General features: G+C 33.5%; 4 protein-coding genes across 7 annotated transcripts; 2 read left to right on the top strand and 2 right to left on the bottom strand.

Annotated features, from left to right (window-relative positions):
* Positions 1–1,731: 1,731 nt before the first annotated feature.
* LOC128874454 (serine/threonine/tyrosine-interacting protein-like) lies at positions 1,732–3,518 on the top strand. The gene is made up of 5 exons (XM_054119255.1): positions 1,732–1,897; positions 2,176–2,274; positions 2,336–2,487; positions 2,619–2,807; positions 2,892–3,518. Exons 1-5 carry the CDS (start codon positions 1,859–1,861, stop codon positions 3,100–3,102), a joined length of 690 nt encoding a protein of 229 aa, XP_053975230.1. The 5' UTR covers positions 1,732–1,858; the 3' UTR covers positions 3,103–3,518.
* Positions 3,519–3,609: 91 nt separating this feature from the next.
* LOC128874455 (NPC intracellular cholesterol transporter 2 homolog a-like) lies at positions 3,610–6,381 on the bottom strand. Its single transcript, XM_054119256.1, has 4 exons — positions 6,094–6,381; positions 4,139–4,252; positions 3,871–4,052; positions 3,610–3,790 (listed from the first exon to the last, which is right to left on the bottom strand). The coding sequence occupies exons 1-4, from the start codon at positions 6,182–6,184 to the stop codon at positions 3,707–3,709; spliced, it is 471 nt and encodes a 156-aa protein (XP_053975231.1). The 5' UTR covers positions 6,185–6,381; the 3' UTR covers positions 3,610–3,706.
* Positions 6,382–7,002: 621 nt separating this feature from the next.
* Positions 7,003–13,562, top strand: LOC128874448 (histone deacetylase 6). 3 transcript variants are annotated; one of them, XM_054119250.1, is made up of 19 exons: positions 7,003–7,554; positions 7,943–8,116; positions 8,185–8,607; positions 8,692–8,789; positions 8,858–9,031; positions 9,109–9,301; positions 9,404–9,463; positions 9,713–9,802; positions 9,878–9,984; positions 10,051–10,194; positions 10,266–10,372; positions 10,444–10,613; positions 10,695–11,035; positions 11,108–11,303; positions 11,383–11,512; positions 11,586–12,328; positions 12,417–12,704; positions 12,800–12,915; positions 13,233–13,562. In XM_054119250.1, the coding sequence occupies exons 1-18, from the start codon at positions 7,546–7,548 to the stop codon at positions 12,890–12,892; spliced, it is 3,540 nt and encodes a 1,179-aa protein (XP_053975225.1). In that variant the 5' UTR covers positions 7,003–7,545; the 3' UTR covers positions 12,893–12,915; positions 13,233–13,562. The 3 variants fall into 3 exon arrangements, with proteins under 3 accessions (XP_053975225.1, XP_053975224.1, XP_053975223.1); XM_054119249.1 differs by lacking the exons at positions 9,404–9,463; positions 13,233–13,562 and adding an exon at positions 9,508–9,567 and having other exon boundaries at positions 12,800–12,973; XM_054119248.1 differs by lacking the exon at positions 13,233–13,562 and having other exon boundaries at positions 12,800–12,973.
* Positions 13,481–16,144, bottom strand: LOC128874450 (GPI mannosyltransferase 4). 2 transcript variants are annotated; one of them, XM_054119251.1, is made up of 4 exons: positions 15,670–16,144; positions 15,205–15,605; positions 14,593–15,131; positions 13,481–14,512 (listed from the first exon to the last, which is right to left on the bottom strand). In XM_054119251.1, exons 1-4 carry the CDS (start codon positions 15,845–15,847, stop codon positions 13,591–13,593), a joined length of 2,040 nt encoding a protein of 679 aa, XP_053975226.1. In that variant the 5' UTR covers positions 15,848–16,144; the 3' UTR covers positions 13,481–13,590. The 2 variants fall into 2 exon arrangements, with proteins under 2 accessions (XP_053975226.1, XP_053975227.1); XM_054119252.1 differs by having other exon boundaries at positions 15,205–15,525; positions 15,670–15,851.
* Positions 16,145–16,619: the final 475 nt, after the last annotated feature.

Here is a 16,619-nt window from a genome sequence, read left to right as displayed (position 1 = left end):
GAATGGTCCTAAATGCGTTAATGATCCAACCTGTGATAAAGTCAGAGTTCGGATCTTCCAAGCTTCCAATCTCAGCTTCGTGGAATAATCGATAGAACGTCTGTTAATCCAAACAGGACTCTCAACTAGGTGAACTTCTTATGGTGTCTCTGAATGGTCCTAAATGCCTTAATGATCCAACCTGTGATAAAGTCAGAGGTCGGATCTTCCAAGCTTCCAATCGCAGCTTCGTGGAATAATCGATAGAACGTCTGTTAATCCAAACAGGACTCTCAACTAGGTGAACTTCTTATGGTGTCTCTGAATGGTCCTAAATGCGTTAATGATCCAACCTCATAAAGTCAGAGGTCGGATCTTCCAAGCTTCCAATCCATCCTGACTGCTACTTTCCGGAGCCAATTAGAGGGTCTTTCGACCTTGTTCCGCAAGCGACTAAACGCAACATTGACGTACCCTAGAGAGGAACGACAGGCATCCATAGAATGGGACTACTCCTAAGAAGACCAAGGTTAAATTAATCTGGCGAATCCCTACTCATCCCCACTGGTTATTAAGCAAAGGTAACGGTCGGTTGGACGTAGAGGGACATTTGCTTAACGACTGGTGCAACATTATTTCATCTCGTTGTACCAGAGCCCCGGGCAATGACTTTGAGAGCGACAAACTTGGAATCGACGCTTCTCGGATGACGCACCTGATCCAGAGGCAGTCCCAACTTGCGCCAGCCATTTAGGTACTCGAACAAAATCGAAATAAAAATATACGTCTGTGAATTACTAAATCAGATCGCAGTTGGACACATCGGATCACTGTTTTCCTCGATGATGTTTGTCGCGCATGATGCTAGGCTCGTGCAATAAAATAGAAACAAATAATTAAGCGGGGCTTGAAACACCTTCGCAATGGTACACCTGTCGAGAGAACATGACTCACCGCGTTAGAATTGATAATTAATCGATATGATAATTTCGCAGAAGGCACGTTACGCAATAATGATAAGTCGAGAAAAGTGAAGATCTGCACGCAATGTCGATCAAGATTAACGTAATAGCTCGCGTATAATTCTCATTTTCTACGGAAGCACGTTCATCGGATGGCCTAGCATGCACGGACTTTCATCGCGAAAGCGTAGCGATAGGTATAGAAAAGCGTATTACATCCCGGAAGAAAATACGCGCCGACGGTTACCGCAACCTGAGGAATCAGTGCCTCGTAAAATCTCGTATTAAACAGTTCGTAACTAAATTGCATCGCTCGACTACGCGTGCAACATTTCTCCTCAGAGGTGCACGGGTCACCTGTTATGTGTAACAACTACAGTTCTAAAGTGAAAATACACGAACTAAATTAATAGAAATATTGTTTGAACATTCGTGTAGTCTTACGTGCACGTATTATGTTAAATAACTACGTTGTATAATATAAATTAAATAAATAATATTCTTTCGAGTTAGTAGCCACCTAGCGGTGAGAGGGTCGAACTAATTTTCGGAGTTTGATCAGGGCCTCTATCAGGAAAACGCTCAAGTTTGTCCTCGATTAGTTCCTGTTTTCAATTCTAGATGGCACTGTTTACAGTGTTTTTTTTACCGACCTGTCGGTACATTACCATCAAGTCTCTCGCCACTAGAGAGCACCACTGACAAATGTCGGTAAATTATCGATAGTCTTTTTTGCAGTTTATAGAAAAGGTTGCGACGTGTATGACAACAGAGGGCGCCCTAATAACTTCCTATATTGCAAATGGCCGAGGCATTAAAAAACAATATCGTGATCGCGGCAAAAAGAGTATCTTTATTTCCTATTTTATCGTATAAATTCGACGATCACGCACGTTCAAGTGTAAGAAATTAGTGGTATGCTGTCTCTAGACAGTAATGAAACTCACCAAGATGAGGTACGCCTATCCTGTCTATCCTAAAGTGTCATAAGCAGTACATCCTTCAAGTAATTTAGGTTATCTTGTGTTTGTCACTGTGACATATCTTTTGTATTTTTAAAGACACTCGTCTACACGTTAACGTTTATATTCTTGATTTTTATAAAACCACTTTAGACTGTTCGAATCAAATAGTATTATATATTACATTCGCGTATTATATGGTTTGTTTGCCATAAACTGTCCCGTGTTTACGCCGCGTCAAAGGAAACTAGAATAAAAAGATTATTTTTTAGGAAACTGCCAGCGAGAATGGATCGGACGATTATCCAAGAATACCTATCACTATGGGTGAACCGAAAGAATGGACTTATACAATGAGAAGACACATGCAGGTACATCGGATGTACATTTATCAAAAGAATATCTCTTAAATTCATGATTACCTTATATTAGGAGGTGGTACCTGGATTATACCTTGGTCCGTACAGTGCAGCTAGTCGGTCGAAACTGCAATCTTTATTAGAACATGGCATAACTCATATAGTCTGTGTTAGGCAGGATATAGAAGCAAATTTCATAAAGCCTAACTTTCCCGACAAATTCAAGTATAAAATTTATAAGTTATTACTAGATCCTGGATAAAACGATAATAAGCATAGCAACCATTCTCTAATCGTTTTGCCTAGGTCAAATTTAATTTTTTTCATGCAACCTATACTAAGAAGTCGTGTTGCAGGTATCTTGTTTTGAATATCGCCGACACAGCAACAGAAAACATCATTCAACATTTTCAAAAAGTTAAAACGTTTATCGACGACGGTTTAAATTCTGGTGGTCAAGTCTTGGTACACGGCAATGCTGGTATATCGAGATCCGCGGCATTAGTTTTAGCGTATGTTATGGAAACATACGGACTCTCCCAAATGTAAATTTTTGTTTTATAAAAAGCAGTACAGTATCTAATTCATAAGAAAAAACAAAAAATACTAAAACATGAAATATTTTTCAGACGTGCGTACGCAATGGTTCAACAAAGAAGATTTTGTATAAATCCTAACGAGGGTTTCATAGCACAATTAAAAGAATATGAACCTATATACCAAGCACAAAAGACTTTAAAAAATGGACAACAAAGTTCAGTGAGACAAAGAACTAAAAGGACTATTCACCAAATGGATACGGAACGAGTGGAAGATAGATGCGATGAAATGGACAGTTGATGTTAGTTGTGAAAATGTTAAAGCTACCAAAAGACTTATCCTAGACTAGGTAAAAAAGAGATAGACTTGACGAAGAGTAGCACGCTATACGTCGTCACGTTCTAAAAAATACCTAGACATAGGTATATTGTAAAATCAAATCCAATTGCTAATATGATATATAAGAATCGAAAATTTATCGAAACATCTTCGTATACGTATTAGCTAAACAAATTGTTTATCTAGATAAACATGACATAGCTTTTGAAGCCGTCTAAATTTTAGACTACAATACACACTTATAATAATCAATAAACTGTAAAAAAATTTTTAAACGTACGCGATATGAATAATAATACTATTTTTTATTTATTCAGCATTTAAGTTGTTTATAACTTGTTACATACTTGCTAAGGAAATATAGATAATATTTTTCAGCTCTTCATTATTTATTGCCACAGCATAATGTCCTATATTTATTTCTGCCAAAACTTATACAAAATTTTTTAAGGAACAGGATGAACCAAGTTTTACAGTTGCAAAAGTTTTGTATTTCTTTCATATCATTTTTCCATAATACACATTTTCTTAAACATGATATTACAATAAATTGAATTAACAATACCTATTTAATTTTTGCTGGAATCAGAATACAAACTATGTCTTCGTTGTTTTCGTCTCGGAGCTCCCATCTTACGGTAACGGATAACTAAAATTTATTAATAAAAATTATAAATGTAGACTTAATACCTAATTTAACTAATACAAATTAATAATAATTTTAAATACCGTAGGATAAGATTTTAGGACCGGTAATGTGTTCATATAGTGATACGATTGATCCTTAGCGAGAGGACATATGATGCCCGAATCGGAGTATTTGCAAGCATCTGCATTTGATAATGGAAAAGGCATAGGTATATCCATTATAATACCACGTACAACCGCATGAACTTCTTTAACATCTTTATCTGTAAACCGGTCATTTTTTATATTTCAATTGTCAAGATGACTACAAATACATAATTGAAAATGTTTAATAACGAAATATACCAACCAGGTGTAAATTCTATGTGAATTGATGCATTTGTATTCCGCACCAAGTCACATACAGGTTTGGTCATATCACAACCTGCTAAAGTTACAGATGTATACTTTCCTACCTTGGACCCTGTATATAAAAAAAAAACTTGTGAAACATATATTACTCAATTTCTTATTCAGATGTAAAAGTCAAGGATAATTCTATTAGCATTATGTTGATTGAATTAACTGAATATTTGTCAGCAGCCAAATAAATGCCGCTCACAACGGTTTCATTATTGTGAATAACAAAAATGTCGACTGTAAACAAACCATAAAAAAAAACAATTCTCATTTGTACCTCTTACATAAAAGGATATTCACACTGACATAAGAATCAGTGAATAGCAAATGTCATGACTTGGTATATTTTCCTGGGGACAGGAATTTCCTCTACTATCATTGCAACCACATACCATTAGATCAATTACACACTATTCAATCAATAATTAAGTATCATTTTATTAGATAAGATACTTGCCACATGGATTAAAAGAAAATTGGTACCAAGTATACTTGTATTTGAAGAATTAACTACTACCAGAATTAGGACAATTTTTATTTTTACGTTCTTTATTTATGCCAATTAAATTTATCGATTCCCCCCTCCACCCACAACCCACTCCGAATAGAATTAATCGTCTGTTGTAAACACGCAAATTTCGATTAATGATGATTTAAATATTAAAATTCAAATATACTCCGCAAAGTGAATAAACTATAACTAACTAACTAACTATTAAAATTCAAATACGTTTTTCAACTGGAATTTAAAGAATTATTTATTGCGATTCTCTGGAATCTCTGAATTCTCTTTATCCATATTTTCGTAATTTTTGGAAACAAAAGTATAAATATGATAAATCAATAAATTCTATAAAAATAAGGACAAATTAATAATCTCAAATCGACATAAATACATTCTGAATTATTTCAAATATCTCAGGATAATTAATACGGCAAATTCATTTCAGTTATCAATTGAGATTGCGCGTGCACATATTTATATTAAATTATCTGTTGTCTGTTATTCAAGCGATATGATGTATTAATATTTGACAAAGCGTGTCCCCTAACAAAGAAAACAGACTTGTTCAATGCCGTATTGTGTTTACATGAAATTATATACGAAAGTGGAAATGACGGGTAAATTATATTCATTAGAATTTTTATTACATCAGTAATTTTAGTCTCCAAGAAATGTTTCTTTCGAAATTGAGCATGATTACGATAAAACGTCGATTATTCGAAGTAATAGGGAAATAAACTTGTTCGAATAATTGGATTAGGAAAATAAAAGTTGTAACTACACAACAAAATAACAGGAACAAAAATAATGTAATTGTAATATTATAATAATTTACGTAATAATCGTATTTTTTTTTTAAACATTCAATAACATTTAACTGTTATTACAATTCTAAGCCACGCTTTTTCTTCTCTTACTCATACCGTATACGAAATGCGTAATTTAACCTTGTGTTTACGTTTAGTTCTTGCGTGAGGATAAATTAGAACACGAATTCTGTGGCGTAATTAAGACTTTGTAAAAGAGATATTATACTTGTTACATATAATGTAAGATCTGTAAGTACCTTAATCGTCTCGTTAGAAAATCTTACAATTTAATTCTATCGAAGAAAAATCGTTTCAACAATCTCTGGTTATTACTTTCCTTCAAAAATTAAAAAGTATCACGTTTACTTTAATAGTTCTTAAGATTAAGATAGAATTAACTTTCTTCTAAAAGGGCTTCAGAAAATATAAACGCACAAAGGTTTAAAATTGCTAGATACGCCACTGGTTAATTCGTAAACACAATGTATCGTGGAGGTTAACAAATTCAAAGTATAAACAATGCTGGCGAAGAACTTGAAATACTAAAAATATATTATAAGACTATTTAATTGTAGAAAAGTCGAAACTTACCGCAATCGGTGATCTCCAAAGCTTGGCATATCGGTGATATACTCAAAGCCAGGAGACCTAGTACAAAAGTCGCTGTAATTGTTCGATACATGTTGTTCGTTCGGCGTCCGAGCGGGTATTAAATGGTTTTAAAGTTTCCCGATGCCTTGTATACAAACGAACATCGGTACTGAGATGATTAGAGTATATATACACTGCGTCATCGTCGTGTTTCTAAATTGCATGTATATACATCTTAACGCGTACCAAATTACAGTAGAAGCAAGCTTCCTCGATGCATGCGTCACCTTCCCGACGCGGACGACGATTTTATGCACCAAATACGGCGTAATTTATGTACCGAGTTCTATAAGAGCCATACTCGAACAAAATTTACGTGGGTATAACGAAAATTAGATCTTCTCTACTTGACATTTGATCAACAATACGTCATGGAAGTACGGGGAAGTATTTAGTAACGAAATAAAACCTTAATACACTATTGTTTTATTTATGTACAATACCATAATGAAAGGCAGGAATATAAATAATTGTAATGTAATACAATAACGTGATATTATAAAGTGCATTCAAAATAAAGATTGATTAGACAAAAAATGAGGGGAATATGTTTAATACATGTATGCATAAGTGATGCATAGTTATGAACGTTAAAGAGTACAACAAATTTAAGAAGTTTTTAAGATAATGATTCTTATTGGATGCTACGTTAAATCATTTTAAAATTGAACGCATGAATCTAAAAAAAAAATGATAGTGGCGCCATCGGTGGTAGAACGGCCAAGTTTGTAGTGAAAATAGTTCTCACCGTTTCTGCAAGATGGCACAACTGATAGATTTTAATCAATTATTCTATCTCTTTGTTTGTTTGTTTAAACCTTTTTCTATTTCTACTATTCACAGAAATATCTTCCATTCTTATCAGTCCAATTTTGTATTATTACAACCTTGAAGGAGTAGTCTGGTGTTTTATGCTGAAATCATCAAGCTTTCAAAATCAAGTTTTCTAGTTTGAATGGAAGAAAAGTAAATGTTTAAAAAGAGGGGGGCGCCTAAATTAGAAACTGCATCGGGGCATTAGTAACTCTTAGGCCGGTTCTGTTCATACGACTCGAAATGTTTATGCCAATGTATGCTGCTTGAAACATTCGAATTTGTAAAGACAGACCTAACAAAATTCCGATCTTGTCTCGCATTGCGAGATCTCGGTTTCGTCCAGTTTCGTCGAATCGAGATTTCTGTGGCAGATACTGTCAGCCTTTTGTTGAAATGGAGTGAAAACAAAATTGAAAGTGTACAATGAATAAGACCGCTACGATGACTGCGTTTTTCTAAGGGTTTACGTATAAAAATTCTCTATATTAGGCTGACGAAGTTCGATCTTTCCTAAAAAATATGATTCGTCTTTAAAAATAGGTGAAGTTGCTAAGTTCGAGGTTATCTCAAGATTAAATGCAAATGGTAAGAATTAAGTTTATTAATCACTCGCGTTCGTATCCACTCTTGGTGTTTGAATATGATCATTTTTATTACTGTCAGTCTTATGTGCGACAATACATTTCGAAGTGGAAGGGGTTACTGATATCTATACATGGATATGTCTCGTCTCGTATCGCATCGTCATATTACTTGTCAACAATTCATCTTTTCCGCGAGAAATTTCGTTTTTCACTCAGAAATAAGGACACTTCTGTAATCGTATTATATTTCTTTTTATTTATGAATAGTGGCATTGAAAATGTGATTAGAAATACCAATTATATTTGAAGAGACACCAATCTCAATAAATCAATTCTTATGATAAAAAATACACATATGTAACATTTATATTGTGTAATTTGTTTTATAGTCCGATTCTGTGATAAGTGGAAATTTATTCGCCGCTGCTAAACAATTAGCAGATAGTGAAATTCAGCTCATAAAGGTAATAGAAAATTCAAAGAGTACAAATAACAAAAGTATTACTAGTAAAATGTCTATGTCAGTCAAAAAGGGTGCCAAAAAGTCTGCAAAAACTTCTAGTGTAAGTGTACATTTTAAATAGGATCACTAACAGTAAAATATTTATACTTCTATCATGTATAATATTAGGTTCGACCATCTGCTGCTTTAATAGCTGCTAAGCGTGAAGCAACTCAACAAAATAAATTACAGAGAAAGAAATGTAATACTGTCTTTGTACGTGATATATATCAGAAAGCCATAGATGCCTATAATCTAAAGAGGAAAGAAACTGGTCTAGTATTCGATCGGTCTATGGCAGAACACAAGTGTCTTTGGGATTCAAATTACCCAGAATGTCCTGCTAGATTGACAAGAGTTTTACAGAGATGTGAAGAATTAGGTTTAGTAAATAGGTGCAAATTCATTGCATCAAGACAGGCTACTGAAAATGAAGTACTTCTGAAGCACAGCCAAAAACAATTAGATATCTTAAAGGCCACTGATGGATGTACAGATGCAGATAATCTAGAGTTACTATCATCCAAGTATGATGCAGTTTATATACACCCTGTATGTAAATATTTATAAAATACAAAATGAATTATAAGGTGATAGTATATTATTTTAATACTAAATTGTTTAAAACTGCTCTAGTCTACCTATAACTTGTCCTTGCTAGCTGTGGGTTCAACAATAAACTTAGTGGAAAGCATTTGTAAAGGAGAGGTTCAAAATGGAATGGCCATTATAAGGTAATATAATTTAATGATTGATTTATAAACAGGAAGTAATTCATTTTTGTTTTGATATTTCATTTTAGGCCACCTGGACATCATGCAATGAAGTCAGAGTATTGTGGATATTGCTTCTTTAATAATGTTGCAATTGCAGCTGAGAAAGCTTTAAGCAATAATTTGGCTAATAAGATTTTGATTGTTGATTGGGATGTACATCATGGGCAAGCAACTCAACAAATGTTTTATAACGATCCACGGTATGGTGTTACATTTATGATTAACTTAGAACGTTTTTCATAATAAGTATTTCCTTCACATACAATTTTTTTACTAGGGTAATTTATTTTTCCATTCATCGTTACGAGAACGGCGAATTTTGGCCAAATCTTAAAGAGTCTAACTTTCATTTTATCGGCGATGATTTAGGACAAGGATATAACTTTAATGTACCACTTAATAAAACTGGTATGACGAATGCTGATTATTTAGCCATATTTCAGCAAGTGTTATTGCCAATGGCGTACGAGGTAAATAGCATACTGTGATAGTTCATCTTATTAAATCGATATAAAATTCGGTCTAGCGATTTGGACGTCTGACGTAAAATAGATAAATTTGAAATATTATAGTTTCAACCAGATCTCGTAATAGTGTCAGCTGGTTATGACGCTGCCTTGGGATGTCCAGAGGTAAAATAATAAATAGTATTCATTAATATCTTTTTTTGTCCTAGTTTAATCCAGATTTTGTTATTGTTTCGGCTGGTTTTGATTCCGCAATTGGAGATGAAAAGGTTAATGTTGCAATGTTTTTTGTTGCATATATCAATTTTTTTAGTTTCAAAATTGTTATTACATTTTTTAATACTCTGTAATTGCATCTTATTTTGAGGTTATGCACAATTAAAGTTTAACCTTTGCATTATTTATAATATTAAGGGAGAGATGTTGGTGACCCCTCCATGTTATGCTCATTTGCTATCATCTCTACTGAGTCTGGCATCTGGAAAAGTTGCTGTTGTGCTAGAGGTATGAAAGGTACCTTAAGCACGATTGATTTATAATTTTCTAAATATGTTATTTACAGCATATCTTTGTTTGTAGGGTGGTTACTGTTTGAAATCATTAGCTGAAAGCGCAGCATTAACGCTACGCGCTTTATTGGGTGATCCGTGTCCTATGTTACAAAATCTTGAATTACCTTCGTTAAGGTAAGCTCGAGGATATAATATAAGAAACTTGAAAAATTGATGTATATATATTTATTACTATTTCAGTATACGGGACACAATTTTAAATACGATTTACGCCCATAAATTGTATTGGAAATGTTATCAATACCAGGACACATACAGCAATAATTTTACAGCACATAATAAAGAACAAAATATAAATCAACATTTACCTGTAGTTACATTCAAGTAAGAAATTAAATAATCTTTGGCGAAAATTTTAATTTTAATTGCATAAACGTATAACTTGTATTTTATAGAGGAAGCGATATTAAGCCAACAGTGTATGAAACTCGCGATTGCTATCCAGTTCAAAGTAAAGATGTTATCGAACAGATAGAAAAGCAATTAAATGCGATAATCCAAAGTATGTTTCTACCTCAATATTATTTATCTTACGAAATAAACGGTTACATAAATATTAGCATTTTGTTTTAGTTACTAATTTATCCATGGCACCGAACAAGGTCTGCGTTGTTTACGATGATAGAATGCTAAACCATCGTGATTTAATTGACGATAGTCATCCAGAAAAACCAAATCGTATTAGCGGTATTTACAAAAAGTATGAAGAATATAATTTACTTGATCGATGCTATGTGCAACAGGTATGGCATTGCATTATATAAAATATTAACCTGTATACTTTTGTCCGAAATATTACGTTTTTCTTACTGGTTTTTATAAAGGGACGAAGTGCGTCAATCGAAGAATTGTTGTTGGCTCATTCGAAAGAATACATAGACAAAATAAAGGATACTGAAAATTTAAAACCCAAGGAGCTGCAAAAACTAGCAACGACCTTTAACTCAGTGTATCTACATCCTGAAACTTGGACGAGTGCATGTATATCGACTGGATCGTTATTACAAGTAGTTGATAGCGTACTAAACGGAGAAAGTCAATCTGGTGTCGCTATTGTAAGACCTCCAGGACATCATGCAGAAGAGGATGCACCATGTGGTTTCTGTATTTTTAACAATATTGCCGTGGCAGCTAGATATGCCACAGAATTTCATCATTTAAAAAAGTAATTGCCATTTCTTCGATCTATTCTTAACTATACACGCTTGCCATAAAGATAACATGTCGCGACTTTCAGAGTATTAATAGTTGACTGGGATGTACACCACGGCAATGGAACCCAATCTATCTTCGAAGAGGACCCAAAAGTTCTCTACATGTCCGTTCATCGTTACGACAACGGCAGTTTCTTTCCAAATTCTAAACGTGCTAATTATACCTCCGTTGGTTCTGGATTAGGAGAAGGATTTAATATCAATATACCATGGAACAAAGTCAGTTCTGGTGAATATGCAAAAGACTAATACGAATAAAATTGATTTTTAACATATTTTATTTGTATGTACGTGATAGAAAGGAATGGGTGACGCAGAGTATATAGCAGCATTTCAACAAGTAGTAATGCCAATTGCATATCAGTTTAACCCAGAACTGATTTTAGTCTCTGCGGGTTTCGATGCGTGCATTGGCGATCCTCTTGGAGGTAACAAATTGATTTTACAAGTTTCGTAGATTAAAGTTTACGTTGTTCAAATATTATGGTTTTGATTTTCCAGGTTGTCTAGTAACGCCAGAGATGTATGGACATTTAACGCAATGGTTATCTTCGTTAGCTAATGGCCGCGTTATCCTCAGCCTCGAAGGAGGCTACAATATTAATTCGATATCAAATGCAATGGCTATTTGTACGAAAACTTTGCTTGGCGATCCTTTGCCACTGTTAGAAAGCGATCAAATTCCATGCACAAGTGCTATTAATAGTATAAACAATGTTATAAAAACACAGAAGCAATATTGGCCCAATTTAATATTTAACATGTCTCTACCGAAAGAGAATGTACTTCCCAAGGCTAAAATATCACATACGAAAACAAATGAACAAGTGAAAAATATCGAAAAAGTTTTCAAACAGTCTGAATCTAAGATAGCGCTGGAAGAAATTGAAAGCGAGAAATTGGAGTTGAAAATTTCGATCAATAAGACTTCTTTAAATTCCGTGACAGATGAAGAAATTTCAAAGTTGCAAAACGAGGTGGAGAATATAAAAATAAAGAACTCATCATACGACGATACTTCAAAGGCGATTGAAGAAGCTCGCAATAAATTATTGAACATGCAGGATAACGACAAAGTTTCCGAATATACAAAGAAATGTGTAAATCAACCCGGAAAAGAAGCATCTTCCGACAAGAATTTTGACGTCTCTATTCCGGGTAGCAGTAATGGACAGAATGAAGGAGCAACCGCTCAAGAAGGTGCTGCTACAAACTTGTACGATTACCTTTCTCAAAATTTGCAGGTAATTAAATCAGTAATAGCTTTTAAATTAAGTCGATTCAAGACGACTGAACTGCCGTTAAACTGAGAATTCAACATAATCTTTATAGGCATTAGTAGATGAAGAGATGTTTGCTGTGGTGCCTCTACGAGAATGTCCACATTTGAACACAGTCAGGGATGTACCTGCTTCGGGAATCGATGTGCATTCACCATGCCAAGAATGCGGCAGCAACGTTGAAAACTGGATCTGCCTGCAATGCTACACTGTACATTGTGCGCGGCAAATTAATCAACATGGTATATTACATGCAGAGGAAATGGATCACCCTTTGACTCTGAGTTTCAGCGATATTTCAGTTTGGTGCTACAGGTGTGAGGCATACATAGATAATCCGGTAAGTTCTCATTTTAATACGTATAAATAATTATCGAGTTGAACAAAATTTAGACGAGATATCTATTTTGATTTGTCTTGTAAATTATCTTTTAGCGATTATTCGCTGCACGTAACGCCGCGCATCAGAGTAAATTTAACGAAGAATTACCATGGACATACAGTGAGGATCGAAGTGCAAATATGTAATAATAAATTATGTCATTAATGCTGTATGTATTTTCGAATATTTGTAAATGATTTATACAATAGAAGTATCATTAGTTTCAATATTTGTTATACGCTTACTTTATGGTTAGATAAATTGAAAACTTTTCAACAATTTATATTTACAAAGATTCGCTTACTAGCACAAGACTAATTATATTAAAATCATTTACCTTCTTGAGTAAATAGTACATGTATAAATCTTTTAATTTTATTAATCAAATTACTTGTAAATTAATTTTAAGTATACACAATATTTTTGTTTATTAACAGTGTATTTTGCTAAACTAAACATAGTGACTCATTCTATTTTTTTATATAGGATAATGACTATTAAATCATTAACGAAAATGTAGATTGGAATCCAGTGCCCATAAATGAATTTAACTTTTTCAAAATTACTTATATCGCAGTCATCGATGTTTGAAACTATTTTTGTTTCAAAACTGCGCATAGGAAAGTTTTTATGTCCATATCTGTAACATATGGACGTATTTATGAACATTAATTTGATCTCAAGTTTCATATTTCGTAGGAATAAAGTTGTTGCTTTATTGAAGATTACAAATATTACAGCATTTTATTTTTTATTTTATTAATTAATAAATGTAACAAGTATAGCGATGATCGATAATAAATACATATATCTTAATTTTATTCTGTACAAATAAATAATTTAATTAAAAATTTGTATTTCGTTCGCGATGTACACCTTGCCATTTGTTATGTATGAAATATTCTATTCGTAATAATAACAATTCGAATTGTTGAAAAGTGTCGATTACGTCATCCTTAACCCCTATAAATGTTTGTACCGACAAACTATTCATATTTGTCAAACGCAGAACGTTAATAACTTTTGGGAATGGCAATTTCTCAACGGTTACATGTGGATAAAATTTATTTACAATATGATAATTAAATAAATTTGTATTATTTTGAATAGACATAAACTCTTCCATATCTGTAGCAGGAAAAGCATAATATATCCTATATGGCACCCTTCTGGTGAAATACTTATGCTCGCATTCCCGAAGTTTTAAGGCAATGATGTTACACACATCTCTTATAGGCTTTGAACCTTGTTCGTAGAGATAAAAATCTTTAACTAACTTATACTTGTGATTTCCGGTACTTATGTATGTCCTTTTAGTATTTCTTAAATGCAAAAGCGCCGTTGGTACAGAATAACTATGCGATGTAAATAAATGTATATGCGTGAGCTCTGGTTTTGCTTTCAATTCAGTTGCTATATGAGACGTTAAAGGTAAAATTCCACCTTGATGAGCGAACCCATAAAAAAATGCTAGCAAAGCGTTACACGCGAACCAAAAAATCTGCAGTTTACTGAGTTTAGTCTTTTGCGTACAAGTTTTGGGATACGTATTATTTTCGGTGATACGCGAAACTGTATCAACTCCTGATATTTGATTCAAATTCGGAGCGTACAAAAAAACTAGAGGTAATAAAGTCGGGATTATAAATCGAGGTTCTTGATGAGGAAAAATCGATAGCAATGCGATTGGTACAATAAAAGATAGTGTCATCAAACCGACAACGCTTTGTATACGCGGTAAATCCAACCATCGAGCTTTCAAACCGCTGTAAATAATTATCTTTAGTTAAAAATTTTATATTTTAATTTCTTAAAATATAATAAATAATATTAATAAATTGATCACCTATATAACATTTTCGCAAATGTCAGGAGGCCAATAACTCCGAGAACGTTGTATAAAAGAGGTACATTTATTAAGAAATGTACATAATAGGGATGCAAACCATGATTCTGTAGGTTTTTGGTGTTTGCATTGTATTTGAAAAAATTGAGCGGTGTTACTACAAAATTGTTGATGCTAATGTCAAGATTACCTATCTCTGCCATTGTTAAATAACCAAAATAAAAGCTGTCGACTAGAATAAACATGATAGCCGTCGGTATTCCATACGCGATAAAAGTAAAGATTCGAATGTGAAAATCACCAAAACCTACACTTTTTGATCCTAAACCTCTTTGTAACCAAAAGAAGATGGGGGAAAGGGCAAATGCAATGAATGTTGGTCTGTTAAATATACCAATCACAGTAATTGTTGCAATTTTAAAGCAATGATTCAAAGAATGTGAGGGTAAAGAAGCTTTAAGCTTATAATATTTTACTCTTTCCACTCCATTTTTTGCTTTATTATATTTATCTTTAAGATAATCACTTTGGATTACTACCTGAAAAGATAAATATACATTACATTATCAGATTTTGATAACCTAATACATATTTACAACAGAGTATTTATACCTTCTCTGAATATGCCATACAATACGATATATAATACAGTAGCAAAGCCATTAGTATTAACTCAATAGCATTCGAAAATGTCCTAGTTGCATAAACAAGCATAACATAGGAACTGGCATATGTGATCAGTCTTATTTTATAATTTTGTCCATACATGTAACATATTCTGTACAAACAGTAATCTGATACAAAGGACAAGATGCATACTAACAGACGTGGAAATAATACAAGAAAGTATGGAGATTTCAATGATATACCAAAGTAGAAACGTGTATATTGTGAAATTCTTGTTAAAATTGAGTATGGTACACCAACAATGATCTGTGGTATCAAAACAGTTCTTACAGGAAATGTAGAATTAAATTCCCATGGTTTACTAATGTCGATATCAAAATAATCACCTGTAGGGTTATAGATTGTTATGATGTATCATTTTTATTTGCATAACATCAAGTCTTTACCCACCTGATATAACTTCAATCGACTGAAAATACTCATCAGGATGAATGTACCCTGTTTGTGGGATTAATGTCAAAATAATTCTTAAAGAAGCCAAAATCCAATAGAGGCCTATCTTTCTTCTTATGGGTATAGCAGGTTTGTATTCGTCGATGGACCTTCGATATTCATTCTTGGAGTGCATTTTCGTGCGCGAATTAGTTCGCAAAATAAAGCCGGTTTCTCGTATCGAATCAATTTAGCAAGAAGACAACAAACAGAAAAATTTTGTCTATCGAATGAATCATTTCTCCGAATTCTTGTAAGACGATGCGACAACTCCAACCACACAATAAAAGTCACCATATTCTAGCTGTCTAATCATAATATTCAGTTCTTGATAGATTATAATACAGACAAAAGATAAAAACAATAACCTCACATTGGACTCGATAATCACTATCCCTGTCAAAGCCAAAATAATAGGGTTACTATTGGGTTTACTACCCGTGGCGCCATCGGTGTGAAAACGTCAAAGTTTGTTGTGAAAATAGATTCCATCGTGTCTGTAAGATTAATACGATTCTGTACTTTATAGCACTACAAAATATTAGTTAATATGTCAAATTTATTATTTTTATTAATAGTTTATTTAATGTTGCAATAATAATTAATCCTTACCTAGTGGCGCCGTCTAGCGGAGACAGTGAGAACTACTTTCAATACAAACTTGAGCATTTTGCCACCGATAACGCCACTGGTACTAAGACTATGGCTACTTGGTTTCGCCAAAGGTTATTAACTAACTCCGAAGGTTTAACAGAACAAAACAATTTATTATTCTAGGAGTACAAAGCGTGCCGTTACAACGTTATCACGTGAACAGGAAGTAAGTAAGTCGAATTCGACGCGTGGTGTAACTACTAGTAACAAATATATCTTATTTCCTCCGATGTAAGACAGAGGGCGTCGTCGGT

This window comes from Hylaeus volcanicus, chromosome 3, assembly GCF_026283585.1.
Source record: "Hylaeus volcanicus isolate JK05 chromosome 3, UHH_iyHylVolc1.0_haploid, whole genome shotgun sequence".
Lineage (NCBI taxonomy): Eukaryota > Metazoa > Arthropoda > Insecta > Hymenoptera > Colletidae > Hylaeus > Hylaeus volcanicus.
Note: the sequence above shows the minus strand (reverse complement) of the source record. Positions and strands in the feature narration are given on the sequence as shown.

Coding starts and splice junctions, on each gene's coding strand:
- LOC128874454 (XM_054119255.1), top strand. CDS start 1,859: ATGCTGTCTCTAGACAGTAATGAAACTCACCAAGATGAG. Junction 2,275..2,335: donor CAATGAGAAGACACATGCAG/GTACATCGGATG, acceptor ACCTTATATTAG/GAGGTGGTACCTGGATTATA. Junction 2,808..2,891: donor ACATACGGACTCTCCCAAAT/GTAAATTTTTGT, acceptor AATATTTTTCAG/ACGTGCGTACGCAATGGTTC.
- LOC128874455 (XM_054119256.1), bottom strand. CDS start 6,184: ATGTATCGAACAATTACAGCGACTTTTGTACTAGGTCTCCTGGCTTTG. Junction 4,253..6,093: donor TTTGGAGATCACCGATTGCG/GTAAGTTTCGAC, acceptor TTTTATATACAG/GGTCCAAGGTAGGAAAGTAT. Junction 3,791..3,870: donor TCCTAAAATCTTATCCTACG/GTATTTAAAATT, acceptor AATAAATTTTAG/TTATCCGTTACCGTAAGATG.
- LOC128874448 (XM_054119250.1), top strand. Junction 9,464..9,712: donor CTGCCTTGGGATGTCCAGAG/GTAAAATAATAA, acceptor TATAATATTAAG/GGAGAGATGTTGGTGACCCC. Junction 11,036..11,107: donor GAATTTCATCATTTAAAAAA/GTAATTGCCATT, acceptor CGCGACTTTCAG/AGTATTAATAGTTGACTGGG.
- LOC128874450 (XM_054119251.1), bottom strand. CDS start 15,847: ATGCACTCCAAGAATGAATATCGAAGGTCCATCGACGAATACAAACCT. Junction 15,606..15,669: donor GTCGATTGAAGTTATATCAG/GTGGGTAAAGAC, acceptor ATAACCCTACAG/GTGATTATTTTGATATCGAC. Junction 14,513..14,592: donor TTTGCGAAAATGTTATATAG/GTGATCAATTTA, acceptor AATTATTTACAG/CGGTTTGAAAGCTCGATGGT.